This window comes from Stigmatopora nigra, chromosome 1 (assembly GCF_051989575.1).
Source record: "Stigmatopora nigra isolate UIUO_SnigA chromosome 1, RoL_Snig_1.1, whole genome shotgun sequence".
NCBI classification, from domain to species: Eukaryota; Metazoa; Chordata; class Actinopteri; order Syngnathiformes; family Syngnathidae; genus Stigmatopora; species Stigmatopora nigra.
Window position 1 is genome coordinate 11,474,913 of NC_135508.1, and position 20,049 is coordinate 11,494,961.

General features: G+C 38.4%; 3 protein-coding genes across 6 annotated transcripts; all 3 read right to left on the minus strand.

Annotated features, from left to right (window-relative positions):
- Positions 1 to 672: 672 nt before the first annotated feature.
- On the minus strand, positions 673 to 4,323 carry tafazzin (tafazzin, phospholipid-lysophospholipid transacylase). The gene is made up of 11 exons (XM_077716628.1): positions 4,142 to 4,323; positions 3,037 to 3,193; positions 2,812 to 2,940; positions 2,692 to 2,737; positions 2,378 to 2,463; positions 2,224 to 2,304; positions 2,051 to 2,092; positions 1,916 to 1,978; positions 1,481 to 1,533; positions 1,331 to 1,408; positions 673 to 1,105 (listed from the first exon to the last, which is right to left on the minus strand). Exons 2-11 carry the CDS (start codon positions 3,158 to 3,160, stop codon positions 1,019 to 1,021), a joined length of 789 nt encoding a protein of 262 aa, XP_077572754.1. The 5' UTR covers positions 3,161 to 3,193; positions 4,142 to 4,323; the 3' UTR covers positions 673 to 1,018.
- Positions 4,324 to 4,439: 116 nt separating this feature from the next.
- LOC144196430 (mitochondrial carnitine/acylcarnitine carrier protein-like) lies at positions 4,440 to 9,461 on the minus strand. Of its 2 annotated transcripts, none has more exons than XM_077716606.1 (9): positions 9,272 to 9,461; positions 8,378 to 8,473; positions 8,090 to 8,217; positions 7,152 to 7,242; positions 6,799 to 6,916; positions 6,173 to 6,245; positions 5,959 to 6,068; positions 5,152 to 5,273; positions 4,440 to 5,080 (listed from the first exon to the last, which is right to left on the minus strand). In XM_077716606.1, the coding sequence occupies exons 1-9, from the start codon at positions 9,371 to 9,373 to the stop codon at positions 5,018 to 5,020; spliced, it is 903 nt and encodes a 300-aa protein (XP_077572732.1). In that variant the 5' UTR covers positions 9,374 to 9,461; the 3' UTR covers positions 4,440 to 5,017. The 2 variants fall into 2 exon arrangements, with proteins under 2 accessions (XP_077572732.1, XP_077572741.1); XM_077716615.1 differs by lacking the exon at positions 9,272 to 9,461 and adding an exon at positions 9,067 to 9,254.
- A 708-nt stretch (positions 9,462 to 10,169) lies between these two features.
- LOC144197269 (6-phosphofructo-2-kinase/fructose-2,6-bisphosphatase-like) lies at positions 10,170 to 16,935 on the minus strand. Of its 3 annotated transcripts, none has more exons than XM_077717960.1 (14): positions 16,751 to 16,935; positions 14,742 to 14,867; positions 14,479 to 14,575; positions 14,333 to 14,399; positions 14,188 to 14,262; positions 13,749 to 13,805; positions 13,530 to 13,651; positions 13,026 to 13,233; positions 12,806 to 12,952; positions 12,433 to 12,537; positions 11,946 to 12,075; positions 11,781 to 11,843; positions 11,460 to 11,524; positions 10,170 to 11,227 (listed from the first exon to the last, which is right to left on the minus strand). In XM_077717960.1, the coding sequence occupies exons 1-14, from the start codon at positions 16,824 to 16,826 to the stop codon at positions 11,168 to 11,170; spliced, it is 1,398 nt and encodes a 465-aa protein (XP_077574086.1). In that variant the 5' UTR covers positions 16,827 to 16,935; the 3' UTR covers positions 10,170 to 11,167. The 3 variants fall into 3 exon arrangements, with proteins under 3 accessions (XP_077574086.1, XP_077574095.1, XP_077574076.1); XM_077717969.1 differs by lacking the exon at positions 16,751 to 16,935 and adding an exon at positions 16,314 to 16,726; XM_077717950.1 differs by lacking the exon at positions 16,751 to 16,935 and adding an exon at positions 15,461 to 15,595.
- Between the last annotated feature and the right edge of the window lie 3,114 nt (positions 16,936 to 20,049).

The following is a 20,049-nucleotide window of genomic DNA, read 5'->3' on the forward strand; positions in this document are numbered from 1 at the left end:
TTTTTTAAAAAAAAATAAAAATAAAAATAATTATTTAGACTGAGGATAATCATTCATAATTATTGAAATAGTACTATCTTTTTGTGATTCTTTTCATCCAAACGACGTTTCTGGAAAGCGTTTCAAAGCCCCTTATGGGCCTGACAGTCATGATATGGTCTATTATTCTTGTTTATTTTATTTCAATTGTTTCTCAAACAAGGTTCTGTTCTAGCCTACATATATAAACTCTCATTCCTCCCCACCAGCCAAAATTATTACAAAATGTTGACTACAAATTGGATCTCTTCATTTAAACACAGGAAACAGATGGTAAACGGTTATTTTAATCTTGTGCCATCTAGTGGATGAGTATTGAACTGTTTCACTTGTCACGACTGGGTGAAATTCGGTGATATGAAAATGTTTATGCACCCCTGCTAATTTTTCAAGATTTTCCTTCATAAAATAAATCACTGGCTGTATGGATCAGCAAACCAATGATTTTGTTTCCATTTTTTTTTGCTTTCCAACATTTAAATTATGAGCCCCATGTCTTCCGTATAGGTATGTGCAGTTGTTTTTATGACTGAACTTTACTAGTCTTTTTCAATCAGTTAGATTAGTCAAAAAGTAATCTCTAAATTTGCTCCATTTTTTAAATAGGAAATAACCATGTCATCCCAGAAAATGTCCAAATATAAAAACTTTATTGGCATGGATACTGAGCTGCCAAGGGGACTTGGTTTTTTTTTAAACAATCAATTGATAACTAATACAAAACTGTCCTATTTAAAAAAAACATACAAGTGAAGATGATGGTGAAAAATAATTTTAAAAATGGTACATATGCCATTCAAGGAGATGCACTTGTGTCCAAACATGGATAACTTCATTTTATGTGCAGTCCCATCCAACATAATTCGATAAATTTGAAAAGAGTACAGTTCTGTGATTCGTTGATCAAAAATAAGTTCCACTTTCAAATACAGCCAGATTCTGGCCATGAGGCTTCTATTCATGTAAAAGTCCACCCAATTCAAGATCTGTGCAGTGTCTCAGCTTGACTTCTAAGTCTCTGGAAGTCTAACTGGATGACGTCTGTTAACGTCTTTCTTATCTGCAACTGCAATAAAAAAAACGTGAACAAATTACACTTAAAATGGAATAGACAATATCAGAAGCAGCATAGGTTTGTAAAAGTGAACTTTTTCTTTCCTTTTTAAAGTACTTATCAGCCTCAAATCACCCTTTGAAAAATGACTATCTTTTTTTTTAAACGTAAAAAATACCAGTGCTCTTCGCCAAAAGCATTGACTAAGCCCATCTGCCACCCCAAAACATATCTTACCTGGCTCTTGTTGTCCGCTCTGAGCTTTTCGACGAGGTCTTTGACGTTAAAGGGTTTTCCCACGAGAATAGTGATTCTCTGGAAGTACACGGACACTAATTCAGTAACTGGCGCCACTCAAGGATAGGAGAAAGCCGAGGAATATTATACCTTGCCAATCCGAGGAATATATGGGCTCACATTGGGAAGGACATCGCTTAAACCTGACAAAAAAGATGAAGACTGTGATGGACTACATGGTTTTGGCCGTAAAATGCCCTTGATAGAGTGAATTGGCTTTTACAGACCAGAAATACAATATATGTCTGTGGATATTGTTGGCTTTTTTATTTGTATGTGATGTGCAAAAATGACAACTAGTCCACATATTCGAGGGTAATATTAAGTTAGTGAATAGCTGTTCTTCGTCTGCTGAATTTAATTCTGTACAGAAAGCAAAAGCAGTATTGATAATTATTGCACTTGAATATAAGCGAGAGAAAAATGTGTGTTTTATTGACCAATAATTACGCCAATTAGGTTTGAAAATAGATAAAGTCACATGAATCCTTGCACATTTCTTGTGTGCTGCTGTGTTTCACGTACCCACATGCCACAGTGGTAGGATGACAGGATTGAGAGTGCACTCTGCTATTAGGCGCCCAACACCTATGAGAAGACCAGCGGTTTGTGTGAGCAAGGATACAAGATGTAAACGCCGCCATCGTGCATTACACTCACCCCATTTTAACCTGATGAATTCTTCACTTGTGTTTATTTTACCTATTTCATGGAGAACAAATAAACTGAGAATTCAGTCTATTGAGGGGATAGATGACCACAAGAAGCAAAGAATTTCACACAATGATTTAAATATCTAAATGATAAATTCTATATGCATTGTCAAGACTTACCTTCAGGAAATATATGTACCCATTCCCCTTTGTTTAACTTTTCCAGAACAAAATCCATGCCTTTCTGGTAAACTCCATCACCTAAAAGTAAAATACCAAGAGTCAAATAAAAATGCCAGAAACAGAAAGCAAAACAGGTGCTCGCACCACTCACCCCTGCAGACCGGAACACATTTCCCTCGGCTGAAGAATCGAGAGTGCAACTCTCTCGTGAAACAGATGTCAGATGCTGCCGGCGTCCTGTGCAATTTCACATTCGAATGGAATTAAACGCAACCATTTTCTAGGTGATTGAAAACATACTTTTCCATGTTTAGAAATACATAAAATCTGCTTGTTTGTGTCCTTTGGAGCAGGCCCTTCCTTCATATGCAACCCATACGTTTTTTCTTACATATTTCTTATTTCAAATCGTAATTTCCCATGTCTACTCTCATATTATATTAAGTGTGCAAAAGTTAAACATACCACCGCATCCTGTTGAAGCTCCACAAATGTCTAAGCCTCAAGACACCTATCGCAGACACACACAAACAAATGCACACTCAGCCTTTTTTTTTTCTTTTTAAATTCAGAAGAGTTTCTCACCCCAAATATGTGGGTCATCCATACAAGACTGGTGATTGGACAATGTGATGAGGGGCGTGTCAGCAGGACGCTGGTCAATCAGCTCCAACAGAACCTCACGGTTATGCACCGTCAAGCAGTTCATGTGCTCTATACGAGTAACAAAGAAGGTTGTCAAGTAATGAGCATGTCAAATCCCCCATAGAACAAACCGACATCTTGCTAGCCATGCAGCGTAAAACGTACTGGTCCACAGGTAGGAGTAGGAGCCCACCATGCCCATAATGAGCGAGCCGGACAGCCTCCAAGCCAATGTTGGGCATTTTGGGAATGGCCACTTAACCTCCAGCGGCATCGTGGCTCTCAACATGCACTACATGCACGCACTTACTTGGCGTGCCACCTAGGATAACAAAAACAAGAGGCAAAATAACACAGGAAAGGCAATTAGAACATAATTGCATGAATTTCGAAACATAAACAAACAGCCTCATTCAAGGTACCTAATCCTACTTCAAATGGTCAAGTGTCTTTTACCATCTCAAATTCTGATATGAATCAAGTGACAATAACATTACTAACTTGTAAATGCAATTTCTGGAGAGAATCTTTATACAGCTTTGCTACCTGAGATCTTAATGCATTTTTTTCCTTCCCATACATGGATTTGTAAATACATATTAGGTTGTTTACATATAAACAAAGTGAAAATAAGTCACCTTAATAATTTGTCCCCAGTCAAAATATATATTTAACCGAATAATCTGATTTGGATTTTGAAAACGATTCTCTTGATGGACTGTAAAATACAAATTCTAAAATTGAACTCAATCTGGTCAATGTTTTATGACTTTTTATCTTCACATTAAATTTTCGATATGTCTCCCAACGTTATACTTTTATTTAATAACCATAATAGCGAAATAGCGCGACTTTCCTCAGGAAATACTTATTTTTTGGGGTTAATATTATGGTTAATCCACCCAAAAGTAATCTTGACAGCTATGAGACTGGAATGCCGGTAATGCATGCTGATTTTACTCGTGTAGTTTTCAGGATGCACATTATTAATTATTAGTACCAGAAGAAAAAAATCTGTTGTGTGTGGTAGTTGTACGTTGTTGTTGTTGTTGCACACAAGATCGTTTGCATGATATTTTCTGAAAAAAAAAATTGAAGTCAAGCCAAATAAGTTAAACCCACGAAGGTTGCTAACATGGGGTTACGATTACTATTCATCCATCAAAATCTTAAATGCAAATAAAGAGACATTCAAAGAGCAACATTTAAATATTTTCACTGTGAGATAGGAACGGATAATTTAAAACAAATGTAAACATTGACCACTTGCCTTTTGCCTTTGACAGCCCAACAACGCAACCCGGAAGTGAAAATCTACATTAGTTAGTTACACCTATTTTTTTTAATCAAAATATAATCTGAAGATACGTTTCACGTCACTTTACATGCATTTACGTGTTATCGTATGTTTCCACGACATATTTAAAATTATAAAATATTGACGTTTTAATAGCTATGCACAGTTCACTTCCGGTGTTAGCGAGTGTTGAGCTCTGGGTAATTGTGGCGAGAGATACTTTATTATAAACAATTTTTCACTCGGAAAAAAGCATATATAGTCGTAGAAGCTATGATGATTGTTTTAATTTAATTTTTTAAATGGTGGCACAATGTTCGCTCATCAAATCAATACAATTTATATCAGTAAATTACAATAAATCTGCTATTTATTAGGGCGGGTTTACTGTTTCCAATTTACTATGCTTGTTTACGGAACAAAATATGAAAAGTTTTGGTTAAACAAGTGGAAGTTTTATTGGCATAGAAATCTATTGTCTTGTGCTCATATCATTTCAGGACAGATGGAGACAAAAAAGAAAAAAAAAGTCTAATAAAACACAATGGGCCCGGAATGTGTCGCTATGGTGCCATTTTTTCGACCATATAGCAAAAGAAAACAATAGAATGTTTTTATAAAGCTATTTTACCATTGTATTACACGATTAGCCAGCAGACCACCACTTATAATTTTTGGCCATACTTTAAGGCCATGATTTTTTTTTTACACTCAGATTGTGCCCCAAATTGAAAAGTTTCTTCCCCCGCCATGTTTAGGGCTTCATGTAAACATAATTAAAATGAGGAAATTTCACAGAGACACGGTCCAAGCATTTTGTTGGCCACAGTAGCTCAGTGTCTCAGTGGTTCACCAGCCGGGTGCAAGCCAGTTCAAACCCTTTAAGGCCACTTCAAAGCCCAGGAAACATGCCTGCAAGATTGACAGAGAAAGATTAAGATGACATCTGAACAAAAAAGAAGCATATGAGATGGAAGACTTACAGCGTTGGCAGGGAAAGCTCGTAGGAAGACAGCATTGAAGCCTTTGTAGAGCGCTTTGGCGCCTTCTTCACGAAGCAGAGTCCTCAATACATCTACAAGACCTCTGTACTTGTCATCTGCGGCTGAGCACCCATGCATATACACACATGTTTCTGTTTAAAAAAGTGTATAATAATCCTGTACAATACTAGAGCGCACCGCCGTCCGAGTGGTTAGTGCATCGGTCTTGCAGTTCTGGGGTCGTGGATTCGATCCCAGGTTAGTTCTCAGTGTGTGAAGTTTGCATGTTATCCCTGGGCTCGCTTATGTTAAATGCCATATGGAACTGTGAGGCCGATGTATTAACCACTTGGCTACCAGGCCACTGACCCCTTTATTAATGTTAGCATTATTTATAAGCCCATCTCAGAACAAAACACTAAAAAGGAGCACACAGATGATTAGATTAAAAACAAGAACTCAATCTTAGTTTACTGTCACTTCTACAATCGTTCAAACTACATGCTCTCATTTTAGCACTTTGTGTTATAACATCTTTCTTTACATGAATTATTAATTTACTATTTAAATGTACACACAGTTCCAGGAAGAAGAATATGTGAATAGCTAACTGTGACTAGGCAGAAGTTCATTGTCTATTTTCTCTCTTTTTTCCTCCTGTATATTCGTGAATGCAGTTCATAGCAAAACTTTGTGGGGAAAAACAACACATATACGGTAAATAAAAGATTTTCAATAAATGCATTACTGTCACCTGTCCTCAAATTTAAACAAAGAAAGATTGACGGTAAAGTGTTGTGGCGTCACCTGTCTGAAAATTGGACTTGAGGACGTCTGGGGGGAGTGCGATGGTCCAGTTCAAGAGTCCAGCTACCCCGCCAGCGAGCAGAATATAGGCAGGGCCAAGCTGGGAAACACTAACATAGACACATACAAAAATACAGTGCGATGCAAAGATTAGGTGCTAGGTACATTTTATAATCGTTTAACCAATAACCTTTTAGTGCAAAAAAAAAATTACCTTTGCCCTTCTGGAGTCAGTTGGTTTTTCAGGTACTCATATGTCAGGAAGTAGAGACCATTTGAAGGCACGTCTGGAAAAGAGAAAAGCAGTTAGTAATTGCAATATTGTGAAGTTCATAGAGGGTTATAGAATGACGTGTGTGTTGTAAATGTTTTCGTGTTGACTTGAAATATATTTTATTTTGTGAATCAGACATTGGATGCATTAGTACTGTTCCAAAAAAACATATAAGAAGTATATGTAAAACATTAAATATGATCATTTGTGTTTTTGAAGTATAAACATTCAATACGTTACACAGAAATCCATTCTCACCATAATGTAAATGTTGCTATATAACGATATTTATAGGATATTCAATCCTGTGTCCATCTAATGTCAGAGTTAAAAACCTCACATGGAGTTATGTAAAATAAGATGTCAAGATGCTACACTAGAGGTATATAGAACATTTAGTACATTATTTTTACTCAATTCACCCCTAAAGTAGAATGTAGTACGTCCATAAATCATTGTATACTGTACGATGTGAATGAGCTTCATATAAGCTTAGTAATGCCATATGATGAAAATATGCTACAATGGTGTACAGAACCTTTGTATTGAGTGTCAGTGCACTACACCTCTGATGAGTGTCAGCAACGTCCCCTTGTATACACTGCGTATGCCTTGTTCCTTGTAGAGACGCTTGGCACAGTCAAGGGGACCTGAATATTTAGACACGGGACCACCAGCTTGCACCTGCAAAACACATCTATTGTTAGTTCAGACCATCAGTTGCATCCATCCAATTTTAGTCCATTTTTTTCATAGAAGTGGATCTTAAACCTAGCATGGGGCTTATCCGTGTGTCAGACAGAACTTGGTGGGCCATAAATGTATTGGCAAAAATGTACCTAGAGTACTTAAAGGGAATGGTGTTTGAATTAAACAATAAATATGTTTCCTATCTTAGTTTTGAAATGTAAGACTTTACCTGTAGTAAGCATTTAATCCTTTCTCCGGGTGCCACAATTACTGTTGTGAAGATCCCTGCCAGACAGCCTGATAGGAATATCTGAGTGTGCCTGGATAAAATCAGAGAATAATCGGACAACAGAAGTATTATATACATACTACCCATTGTTATTACATCAAAAATATACCTCATACTCTACACACCTATGATTCAGTCATTATTTAATGGGAGGAAAGTATAAAAAAAAACATGTTAATACTCAAAAATGTGATGTGTTCGAGTGTTCAGCGTAAAATGAAGTTATGACACATTATATTAAATGTGACGGTGGTGAGGATTGGACTTGAGAATGAGTGGGCTGGATCCACAGCAGCAAATAACCTCAGAGGGTATGGCAAGTTCCACATTTATATTTAGATATTGCTCTCAAGGAACATTCAACACAAACCAAGGTCACTCCAGAACAACCCAGGAGTGTACTTGCACACACGCTCATAAAGTTCAGCCTTGGCTAACATATAGTCCTGCTGTCAAGATTGAGAAATGAATTCATGAGTCCAATATAATAAGAATATATGATAGACTAGGATACTTTTGTGTGTGTTTGGTTTTACATGAAACCCCACTTGGTCTGTTATTGAACAGCTTAAACCCTACTTTGAAACCAACATGTGAAACAATAACTCTAGTTTTAAAATCTCATTTGAAACCACAACCTAGTTTGAAAACCTAAACTGGGTTTTAAAGCACGCGCAAGGAAAACAAAATAACATAAACTTGCTGCAAGCAATGCGAGTGCTTTCACTCTGAAAAAACTTGCGTACCATTTCAATACCATTCAGATCATATTTGTTTCCTGATTCCAATGTCTTTACAAATATAAGAAACCAGCAGTAAAACCCCAACTACATTTCAATCCTTAGTCACATGAATTTTTTAATTTTTTTTGTACTGACGTTAGCTCCTGGCAGGGGTCCGTCTGCTGGAGCTGCTTTCCCAAACCAAAGCCAAAGAAACTGATGGCCATCATGGGAGCCACGCCTACCAGTGGAGCTCCCATCCCTTTGTATAGGCCGAGGATGCCCTACACACAATGCATACACACTATTAAAATCAAAGCAGGCACTCTTTTTAACACAATGCCCAATGCTGTTTTAGTACACTTGGCTCTTAGTGCATGTCACTGATAGTGGTAACTAACACGATCACTAAGAAACAGAATGTTTGAATGTGTTTCTACTGACCTCTTTGGAGATGGTTTTGCGAAAACAGTCAAAGGTTCCTGTGTATACAGCATACCTAGAGAGCGAGGAGGCTTTGGGTTGAGTCTGGAGTCTCACCTGACACCAAACAACACAACAAATACCTTTAAAAAAAAGGGTTATATGGAAAATTGACAGTTCATCTGTAAGCAAATGTGTGGGTGTGGAGTGTCTGGTCACAATCTTTGCTATTGGACAGTAGACACGGAGAGAAATGCATGATTGAAAGTTATCGAAAACATGAAAGCAAAAGTGGAAAATAATATTTTCCACATACAAAAGAGAGAGAAAAAAACACTTTTGTACAGGATCAGTGCACGAATGGCATGCACGGGGGCAAAAAAGTTCCAAGCATAATAGTAAGTACGTAGTATTTATTATAATTATAACATATTTTCTCATTTCAAGTAGGAGGACAAGATTGAAAACGTTAATATTTATTACTCTGATGGACCGGCACTAGGTGGGTTGCAGACCGGTTCCAGTCCACCGACCAGTGTTTGGGCACCACTGCCATTGATTAAGAATTGAACAGAATGAATGACAATTACTTCAATTTTTTTTTAGTTTCTACTTTTCACATGAAGGAGAGGCCTTCATACATAATATCAAGGGTTCAATCTGGTGACAACATTTGAGCTAACATTGAACTCTACCTACCTGTTCCTCACCTGTTCCCCACCCATTGTGTCCTCATTTTCCCCAAAAAATAAAAAAGCAAAAGCCAACATTCCCCGTAACCAGTTAAGTCACTCGCAGACTGAGTCTCGCGTCGAGTCTTTTTAATCTGATTTGTCCCAATAATCTCCACAAAGCCTGGGAAGAAAACCTGTCAAGAACAGCTAAGGTCGGCTTGCAAACACACTTGGGAGTCACCTTGATGGTGTCCAGTGGGTGTCCGGCCAGCAGCAGACACGCTCCACCAACTCCCCCGGCCACGAAGTTCTTGAGCGGGGAAATTCTTGGCTCGTCCCCCATCCTCTCCCCCGCATCGCCCACGCCGAGGACCGGTGTCACGACTCACGATGGACTGACGTCTGACCGTTCCGTCTGCCCTGCACTTCAAACCCGCAAAACTATCGAAACAACCCCCCCCCCCCCTCCCCACCGCTACTACCGCCCCCTACGTCATAATCACGTGCAACAACCATAATAGAAAACATTCCCGTGGATTCACATTGTACTGGTTTTCATGAACTACTAACACAAACAAGTCATTTCCTAAAAGTGCTGAAAACATGTTCAATCAAAATTGTTATAAATAAGTCAAATGAAGTGATAAAGAAGTTTATACCAGAAAGTTACCCTTAGAAAATAATTGCATTCATTCCTTATTTGAGCCGCTTATCCTTACAAAGGTCAGCTCAGCCGGAGCCTGTCCCAGCCAACAAATTGTTTTTGCAGGCACAAACTTATTTTTGTAAAGACAATTTCTTTTGCAAAGTATGCAATTTGTTTTGCAAGCACAAATTAAATGTACAGAGATTCAAGAGGCAAAACAGCCTCCATTGCAAATTGAAAACACAGGAATAATCATAAAAACTTCCAACTCCACAAGTATTACAAGTATAATCCCCAAAATATTGCACTTTCATGCTATTACAATTATATAAAAATATGAAGCGATACAAAAAATATTGTATCAAGAAAATTGAAAAAAAAAGAATTATTTTCCTTAAAAAAACAACAACCAAGTCAAACATCCATCTGTTTTCAATATTTTTACATTTCAGGTTTCTATCGATAATTAAACCAATTTAAAAATAGGAAAAACCAGAAGCCAAAATCTTTTATTGATTTGAAGTCACATTAAATAGCACCGATTTGAACTAAAATGTTACATAAGATTCCCATTACAAATGGAAAAAAAACATACAGGTTCAAAAACATAGGAGGAAAATAGACAATTTCTCCCAATTATTGTTATTGCCACATGCCTGCTCCGAGTTTCCTGTTAAATGCTACAAAGCTGCATTGTGCTGATATAATTTAATGAGAATTTGGCTTTTACGTCAGCCATCTGATGGTGTTGGAGTTGGGCAGGTTTATTTTCTATAATCCTTGTAAAGCATTATTTATGGGTGTGTGAGTGTGTGTGTGTGTATGTTAAGATTCTCTCGTATCCAATGCCAGTCCACTGTAAATTGCTATGGACAGCTCCTTCGTAAAAGTCATGAACTACTTCAGTTAGGTGGTTAGCAATTCGATAGTTAACCAAAAGCTTAGACATCAATCGTAAATAAATCAGCTTGATGAATCAGGTTGATGTGCAAGCTTGCATCTCACTAAGTCCATGAAGGTATTCAGCATACAAATCAGAAAGAAAACAATCCAAATGTCCTAACAACAAGGAACACATCAACAAATATCTCACACAATATGATTAACTATGATTTATTGCAGTATGTTCCCTATTGATTAGTATTAGTGTCTGAGTCCCTGAGTGGCCATAAAGTGCATTATTGAATAAGATTTAAATTAGTAAAATAGCTGTTTATTTAATTTATGTTTCCAGTCTGAATGTTTTAAAAGTACACATTCTGTGAATGTGACGTCAATTCTGATTCAGTGTTATACTCAGAGGCTAAAGCTATTACTGCTTCAGCTGAAAGTTTCATCACATTTGTTCTTTTGGTTTCTTTGCATTTCCACCAAGAAAACTTGTGTGAGGCCATGATTTCCCTTCAAATTATTTGACAGGATTTCGATTAAAAGGCAATCAATCCTGTTCACATTGTCTCTGCGAAATCAATTGGTCTCGTTGGTGGTGGTCTAAACGTGCTCAGGGACGGTTTCCAGTGCCTCGTCTGCTTCTCTGTCCACATCCACATTCTAACAAAAAGAAGAAACTTTACTTCTAGAGTATTTTCAATGATATTGTAGTTATACTATATCTTTCACACGTTTTTATTTAAATCTCCCAAAAGAACCGGTGCCATATATTACTGACATATATTGATGAACCAGAATTGCTATGATGAGCAAAACAAAATGACAATACAAAAATATGTTTCTTATAACAAAAATCTGAGGGTATTAAGAGTTCACATAAACTGGCACTGACCTCTGGCTTATCACGGTGTGTGTTCACAGCTTCAATGTTAAGGAAGATCGACTCCACTTTACAACCTGGATGGTGATTGCAACAAAAAAAGAAACAAACATATATAACAACAAGTACATTCAAGCCATCTTCATTCCTTTCCCCCGATAGCAAACCCTTTAATGGTATTTGAGTTTGTCACTTTAAACAGCCAGCACAACCTAGATCAGTTACACCCGTTCACAACCCTGAAAACCTTATGAGTTAATCCGAATAATAATCAACAGCAAAGTTATGATAATAGCGATAACAAAAAGAAGAAAATTGCTGCAAGTGACTAACCATAGGCGACTGGGGTGAGTTTGAGGACTGTGTGAAGAGGACACTTGAGGTAGGGCAGTTCAGCTGATGATAGACACAACATTCTTAATATTAATACAGTACAAAAAAAAAGTTGATAAATCGGGAGACATGATGTGGACCATGTACTTTATTATATGGTCATACCTGAAGTTTTATCCAGGAAATATGCCAGTAAACATCTCATAACAGCCTGGTGGCAGATGACCAGCACATTTTCCTGCCTCTCCAGTTCCATAATGACAGGCTCCAGTCTCTGGACCAGATCCTCATAAGACTGGAAAACAAGAAGCTAGTAAGAACGAGGACAAAAGTATCCACTATTTGCATGTGATAGCCAATCCTGCCAGCTCTGAGTTGTGGAAGAGACTTAGGGCAGGTGTGGATCATGGTCGGTTAAAAGGGCAAATTTAAGATCAAATTGTCGCTATCATTTTTTTCTCCAAATTTATTAGATTCAATTTCATATTTTCCCAACATTTCGTTGGATTGCAATCACTCTTTACATACTCATTCTGAAAACCTGCAAAATAACAATTATACGTTTCATTTTGTGCAGACATTTTAAGAAGGTATACATAATAGCATTATTTTCAAGACTGTAAAAAGACATAAAACACCAAGGACACATCACCTCTCCTTTTGGGTAGCGGTAGCGATACTTGTTTTGGTCTCGCAGTGCAAACTCTTCTGGATAATTCTCCTGAATCTCCTCGTATGACATCTCCTCACACACGCCCTGAATCACAATCAAACATGACAAAGTGTAGGACTAGCACACTAGCAGTCATTATATCTTTATAAATATAATCTAGGATTAAAATATGAAATTGACTATGATCCTTTATGGTCTATTCTTCAGCTACATCAAATTAGCCTCCCATTTACAAGCAATGGCGGTCGTGTAAGGAAATGTATTGTATCCACTTATCCCTGAAAAGTCATTGGTTCCATCCGTTACTCCCCAAACCTTGAAAAAGTCGCCAAAACGGCTTATTAGCACTTACAGCGTCAATCTCATTGAGAGCCTTCCACTGTTCGTATGGGACCCCAAGAGCTTCGGCTGTCTGAATGGTTCTCTTCATGTGGCTGGTCCACACCTTCAGTTCGTTGATACTCTGCTTGCGCACATACACTCCTAAAGCACTGGCAAACTAGACATTGCATGGCTTGGTGAGAATGAGCAGAGCTGATGGTATGATATTATCACACTAAGGCACTCCTCACCTTGGCGCCACGCATCGACAGGCCAGAATCCCCTCCAATGCGGCCTACCAGGTTGAGCTCACTCTCGCCGTGGCGACACAGATAAATGGAACGTGGTGTCACGTGGATGTTCATGAGGTAGTAAACTATTCTGCTCTGGATGTGGTCCTGCACTCGGTTCACCAGATATCTACTGCCCACGTTGAAGATCTTGATGTAGGAGAGGTTCCTGCAGGAATTGTGTGGAAGACCAATCATATAATGTAGAATTTTTAAAATAAAAAACACATCTCATGTGGCACATCAAAACGGGGGTTATTTTTTTAACATACAATCTTTACTAAAATCCCAAATATATATCTATATACTATACATTGTTGTTAACACCATCTGGTTATCTGCACTGTCCCACACAAAATTGGCCAATATAGTGTTTAGGTTCCATGCTGCCTCGGTGATGGATTTGGTCTAGTACGACTGCGTACCTGCTATATGTGGACCTTTTGGTCTTTGCATTATGGTTACCTGTCTTTTTCATCGTCCAGTGCCACATACGTCAACTTGTAACAATCAATCCTCTTCAGGAAGTCGGTCACAGCCTCGTCCTTATCACAGTTATGGTAATCAGGACTACTTAGCTTCACTTGCTAATTCAACAGAGGGGTCGATAGGGAATAGGTCAGGTTTGGGATAGCTTTTCATCCAGCGAGCAAAAACATACGCACGCCTTCACACACCACTCACCTTAATATTCTCAGCAATGATTGTTGTATCGTCACAGATGGATTCCACAAAGAAAACCTGAACAGATTAAAGAAAAAATATTTTTACAAAGTTTTTAAACAATCAGTGTCCGAATACACAATAGTAGCAGATAAGTGACGGAGTACTGCTAAAAAACATGAAGGTGAATGCCATATTTTTCCCCTCACCAATTTCTAAAATAATAATAATCTAAGTAAACCATATCTGAACTTTCACAATCTTTCTTTGAAAAACAAAATATAACAAATTCAGCAGCTAAGAAGTCATTGCCAAATTTCTCTTTGTACAATACAGACATTATAATTAGATTAGATATAATAATAATTAGAGCTATTCTCACTTGGTATGTTATGACATGTATTGAAATACCCTTTACAATGACAACTACTGTAAGGTTCAGTTGTAATGAAGAACCAACCTTGTAGCCATTTTCCTTAGCAAAGGTGAGAATGACATCTCGGCGCTCTGGTGTCGTGTTGGTGGCATCAAAAACCTCAAAGAAAAGAGTAATACACATTTTAAAAGGGGTATAAAATACAATATGAGTGTGCTGAATGACTCACCACCACTTGGCCCTGCCCCCTGTTGAAGTACTCACACACATCTTTGAGCGCAGCCATGGCACATGCCCTAACGAAAAGCAAAGTGACATTTAAAAGCAGCAGGAGAGAGAAAAAAAGTGTTTTTTTGTTTGTTTTGCAGATTGTACTTTCGGATCTTCATGGCCTCTGCATTGTCGGGTTTGAAGAACTCAAAGCTGTTATAAGAACGCGTCGCATCTCGGCGATACTGCCCCACATTGAACACTGTTGGAGAAACAAGTACAACATGCTTCCGATCATTGACAAAACAGACACTAATACAAAATTGTGAGCAAAGAAACTCTGGACATTACTTTATATGGATTCATTTAGAAATACTTTGTGCATTGTGTCTTTTACATTTTTAGCCTGTGTGCATGGGAAGTGTTACCTTTGGTTGTGACACCAATCCAGTTGAGGTATCTGGTGAGCTTTTTGGAAATGTACGTTTTACCGCGAGCAGGCAGACCCACCATCACAATCATGGTGGGTGAGTTGGTAAACTGAGGAACAGACGCTGAAAGAAGAACAACAAATGATTTTGCCATCACTTGTTGACAGGACAAATACAAATTGATAAGGGAAAAATATTGGCGGAAAAAATGTGTTTTCTTCATTGTGATCCAGGTTCCTAACTAGACACAAAAAACAATATTTTGGGCTAAAAAAACAGCAGTTTGTTTAAAACGTTCAGTGAATATGTCATGCTTAGTTTTGTTTAAAAGCTGAGGATTTTTATGTAGTCTTTTGTTCGTTGACAATTCTGTTAACCCAAAAGGGAAGATCTGCATTAATTCTCAATGGTAGTGTCAAACATTTAAATGTTTTACCAAGAGTTGCGTTCCTCCAACTTTTAAACAATGCTGAGCATGTTTTTCCCATTTCGAAGGGCATATACATTGAAAAAAAAATGGATGGTGTGGAAATACAATAGAGGATTTTATTTTACAGCCTTGCTGTTCAGTACTGGGAGTTCAGTGATCTTTCTGGGGGTTAATGACCGGAAGGGTGCTCCGTTCACAGAAATTATCGTCGTGTACAACATCTACAAACTTCAATGCGTACACGCATACAAATGCACGCAAGCCAATAACAAATTGCGGTACTCACATCCTCGACGCTTGCTCAAACGGCTGTGCACCCCCGGCACCCATGTCTTCTCTAAACGGGTTTGTGTGAGAATGTTTTCATTAAGTGACACGGCCATGGTTGTGTCTACGGGTGAGTGTGTGTATTTGCAGATTTTTAAAGTCCATCACACTAGGAGGTGGAGTCATTTGAGCACCTGTTTGGCTGGTGGCTCAGGATGGAACATCACGGATTGGTCAATGACACAAGCTGAAGGAGGTCAGTTACCAATAAGCTTGGATTGTTGCCTCAGAACATCACACTGATGTTGGAATATTTGCAAGAAGTTGCATCTTTAATAAATGCTGAAGATGGAACTAAAGATGGAATCTTTCAACAATCTTAAAAAATATTCATGTTTTGTAGTAAATATCAAAGAGAATGCATCATGATTATGATCACCTCTTTTTTTCTTGACAAGCCTAGAAATGATCAAATTTTGACGCCCAATTAACTGAAAGTGACCTGGACAAAAAATACTTCACCTCCCTTCATCTGTGTAGTACATACTAGCTTTTTATTTAGATATTTGGGTTAAATTTCCTAATGGGACTTTGTCAGAGTACAAGCCCCGAAAAACAGACAAACAACTCTATACTCTAAAATATGGCAAATCACATATGGAGAAGAACATTTTGCAAGAATATTTAGAACATTTAAAACAGTAATAACCCTCACACTCCATGGAGTCAAACCCTGCATCATGCCAAGACGTGTGTCATCCAATGTCCAAGGCAAATTTACCTTAAGATATGTCTCCATAAGACATCGCTTCACGCGTGATCGCCTGCACGTCATCTTATATGTGTGTGTGTGTTTTCAGGTAGATGCTCACCTGTGCTCGTGCAGCGGGCACGCCGCGTCACAGGAATGTTTCTTCTCTTCCTTTCAGCGGACTCCATGAACGACAACAACCAGAGTCCACGTGGGCGAGTACTCACAAGGGGAGACACCACGCCCACTCACGACCTAGCCCCCCAAAATACACGCCCCTGAAACCCACTACCATCGAGGCATGTCCCGTGACGCGCCTTCTCCATGGAAACTACGTGCACGCGCGGCATTCCACTCGTAGACGTTCAGTGGTTGGTGGGATGTGGGGGTGTAAGGCCAGGTCGACCTGGTCAAAAAGTGACGCCATACGGGTTGACGCATGCGCACTTGCGACGGAGAGAAAACGGAAGGGACCTTGGCGCGCTGCCACGTGCTTCCTGTTACACAATCGAGCGGCGAGTGAGAACGTGTGGCGCGCGCGTGTGGTGACTGGCTCACCGAACGGACGCTGGAAGCGGAGCCTCCTCTCTGCGGGCACGACCCCCGCACCTTGCGTCACCGCGATGGGCTTCATCGGACCCCCGATGTCCTAGTTTGGTTCTTTGCGTGTCGTTGTGAGGGTAGGCGGTTCTCAAAAGTGACAGAGCGTTCCCCTTGGCTAAACGCGTCCACGAAGTTGACCAGTGGGTTTCGCTTTCTTCTTGGCGTCAGTGCGCGTGCGCGAGCAGTCAAACAGATCGCATTGGAGACAACATACTACTTTACTCAATTTGCCATAGAAATTGACAAGTTTCAAGAAACATTTATGACAGTGGTGGACCGTCAATGCCTGCAAAGCCTTCTAAGCTGCCCCAAAACAAATATCTGAATCACAGACTGGTGTTAATCATATTTTGTCCATGAATGCTTAAATAATTCCAAATTGTCAGCTAGATTCATTTCATTGCTTTTCCTCTGGTCAGCCATTATTTGTTGCCAGGGTCAGAAATACACCTGGAGGCCCGGCACCATAAAATAAGCTTCGATAAAACTGCTGCTTTAACCAACCACACCAGATCAGATACCACTGAGTTACCGGTTGCTAGCAGTCTTGCTCAAACTATTTGGTTAGTAATTCTCTGTCATACCACTAGAGGGAGTCTGCTTTTATTATATGCCATTTTTATGAATCTGCATATACAAGCAGTCAGAATTTTTGAACACTTTCTAATTCAATAACACAAGTATGCATATTTAAAGCTTTAGCGGTTAATGCTTTTGTTGGAAATAAATCAGCACGAGACACAAAAAAATACTGACAGACAATAAAAGCCAGGAGGCTTGTTGATGTTTATTAGTTGACAGGCGGGTTAGTTAGCAAGTTTGAGCAGAGCGCACAATTCAAACAAGCAGCTACATTAGCACACTGCAGTTGTGCAATACAAACCCACCCTTCCTCATCATTGAGCATCATCCCATTATTTTCCGATTTGCTGTATTAGTATTTGTTATTTCCCTCAATACCGGTTTCCCGTGTTTTTGTATTTTCTATTATACATAAAAAAGAAGGCAGACATACGGTGTCAGGGCAGAGTGACAACAGAGATTGTGTGAGAAATAATTGAAAGGTATGAGTTACGTAAAAGTGTGATTTAACTTTTAACTTGACGTTGAAATTGGATTGGTGAAATAAATAATCAACAATTTTACAAATAAATACACCTGTTATGACATTGTAACAATGTTATTACATATGGATTCTGTTTTGATCAGTTTTGCATTTACATTCTTGTGTTTATTTCAGTTTGTAAATCTCATGTCAAAGAAATGAGGCCACTTATTTGCGTAAATTATTGTACAATTTTTTTTAAAAAGGAAACAAGATCTTTTGTTTGTGACATGTTACTGCATCAAATATTGAGTTTGGCACCTGTGACATGTTAAGTTAAAATGGTTGATTTTCTGTTTTTAATACTGAGAAACTGTAATGTTGATTACCATTAACATGATTGTTTTTGTCTGAGAATAAAAGTCAAAATAAACAACTGAAATTATGTGGCTGCCCACTCTCATGAGTTAAAACTGGGATATAATTTGCCAGTTAAAACTTCTCTGTATAAATTTAGATTAATGTTGGATATACTATAATAAATGTACTTTAGAATTTTATGTAAATGTGGCTGAGTGGCTTTCTAATGTAAAGCCGGATTGTTTTTGTTTTAAAAAAATCCTCTTTGACCCTTCTATAGTTGTTTCTCTAATAAACTTGTCATTATTGGTGTCAGATTTTTGTCATTTCTTGTGAATTGTCTCATTCAAATGCGAGTTAGTCCACACAAAGCAACAAAACACAAGCATTGTCAACATTATCATATTTAACAGAGCTTTTTATCGTCTTTACCATCCACGTGGCTAAAAGCACAAATGAATGAAAAAGCATTTTTAGGAATCAATGGTTAAATGTGTTTCATCTTTAAAAATGATGGAAGAGGAACACTTAATGTGACATTTGCACAATGAATGCTATGTGAGCAACATGATTGGCCCTCATTTCAATGACAGAATGAAAAAAAACCCTCCAAACTTCAACATTATTCCTAAAAATGACCCTTGATCTATCACCATAATCCTAATCCTAATCTCTAATCTATAGCCGCTAAACCCCAATATGTCACAGGCGACCAAACAACACCGCCTTGAGTGTAATAGCATTCAGTGTTCAGGTGACACAAGAGCATAAAGTTATACAGTATAATACAGGCGTTTATAATATAATGCGCAAAAAAAACGGACAAAAATGACAGTATTAAAGTAGTATGAACATTCAAAGAGCAATAATAATTGGATGAGCCCACTGAGGTTTGCTACTCAGGACCCTCTCTCCAACCCATGCTCTTTCCTGGGCCTTTGTTCGAGTGCCGGGTAACAATTTTCGAGTGTGTGTTGGGGGGGGGGGGGGGGGGGGGGGGCGTTGTCTAGAGGGGGCTCACTTATTGGGACTCTCGTAAGGCAAAATGTCTCCTCTGAATTAAAAAAGAACATTCTGATAAGATCCGTAACGATAGTGCGCATGCTTAAAAAAAGCCACGTGCTGAACAGAGACACAGACAAAGACACACATGTAAAGTGTTTGGAAATGATCGCTTTCAAGCAGACACAATGCCACGTTATGGTCAAGGTAATTCCACTGTCATTCTATTTTTGTCTTGGTGGAATTTTTTCAAGCTTGAAACTTTTCAGGGAAATTAACAAGGTGGAAATTCACCAAAGATTAGCCTGCAAATTTGCTACATCGGCAGTTAAATCTGGAACACGCAACTTGGATGACAAGAAAACAATTCACTGATAATCGTTTTGATTCATGCATTCTCACGGGAAAAGCAGTAGAAAATTGCATCAGTTACTTGTACTTTCTACCACTTGACATTCATTCATTTAATTTGAGGCAAAAATAGAAAGACTGACTGTCTTTTGAAGCAGTGTTTGCCTGAAACAAGCAACAAAATAAAGGGAAACTAAACAAACCAAGAATTTTACAGGAGTAATTCAGCCCCAAATTGAATCAAATTCAGAATTTCACAATTCAACTACATGTTTATGGCATTTCTCATACTAGGGATCATGAAGCCTATCCCAGATCATTATACTAGTTTCCAGTCGGCATTAACAGACAAACTAGGATTTATACGAGCATTCACAACTTTGGATAATACCAGATCTTCAACGAACTAACATTTTTGGGAACGCAGAGGAAAACCGAGTTGATCTAGTATTTTGTCATTGCATAGTACCCCCAATGGAACTGACCAGTTGTTTGT

Coding starts and splice junctions, on each gene's coding strand:
- LOC144197269 (XM_077717950.1), bottom strand. CDS start 15,557: ATGGCCGTGTCACTTAATGAAAACATTCTCACACAAACCCGTTTAGAG. Junction 14,576..14,741: donor GATTGGTGTCACAACCAAAG/GTAACACTTCCC, acceptor TTTCTCCAACAG/TGTTCAATGTGGGGCAGTAT. Junction 11,844..11,945: donor TTTCCTGGATAAAACTTCAG/GTATGACCATAT, acceptor GTCTATCATCAG/CTGAACTGCCCTACCTCAAG.
- LOC144196430 (XM_077716606.1), bottom strand. CDS start 9,373: ATGGGGGACGAGCCAAGAATTTCCCCGCTCAAGAACTTCGTGGCCGGG. Junction 8,474..9,271: donor ACCCACTGGACACCATCAAG/GTGACTCCCAAG, acceptor GTTTGGTGTCAG/GTGAGACTCCAGACTCAACC. Junction 7,243..8,089: donor GACCCCTGCCAGGAGCTAAC/GTCAGTACAAAA, acceptor GATTTTATCCAG/GCACACTCAGATATTCCTAT.
- tafazzin (XM_077716628.1), bottom strand. CDS start 3,160: ATGTTGAGAGCCACGATGCCGCTGGAGGTTAAGTGGCCATTCCCAAAA. Junction 2,464..2,691: donor AGCTTCAACAGGATGCGGTG/GTATGTTTAACT, acceptor GAAATTGCACAG/GACGCCGGCAGCATCTGACA. Junction 1,106..1,330: donor GAGCGGACAACAAGAGCCAG/GTAAGATATGTT, acceptor TTTTTATTGCAG/TTGCAGATAAGAAAGACGTT.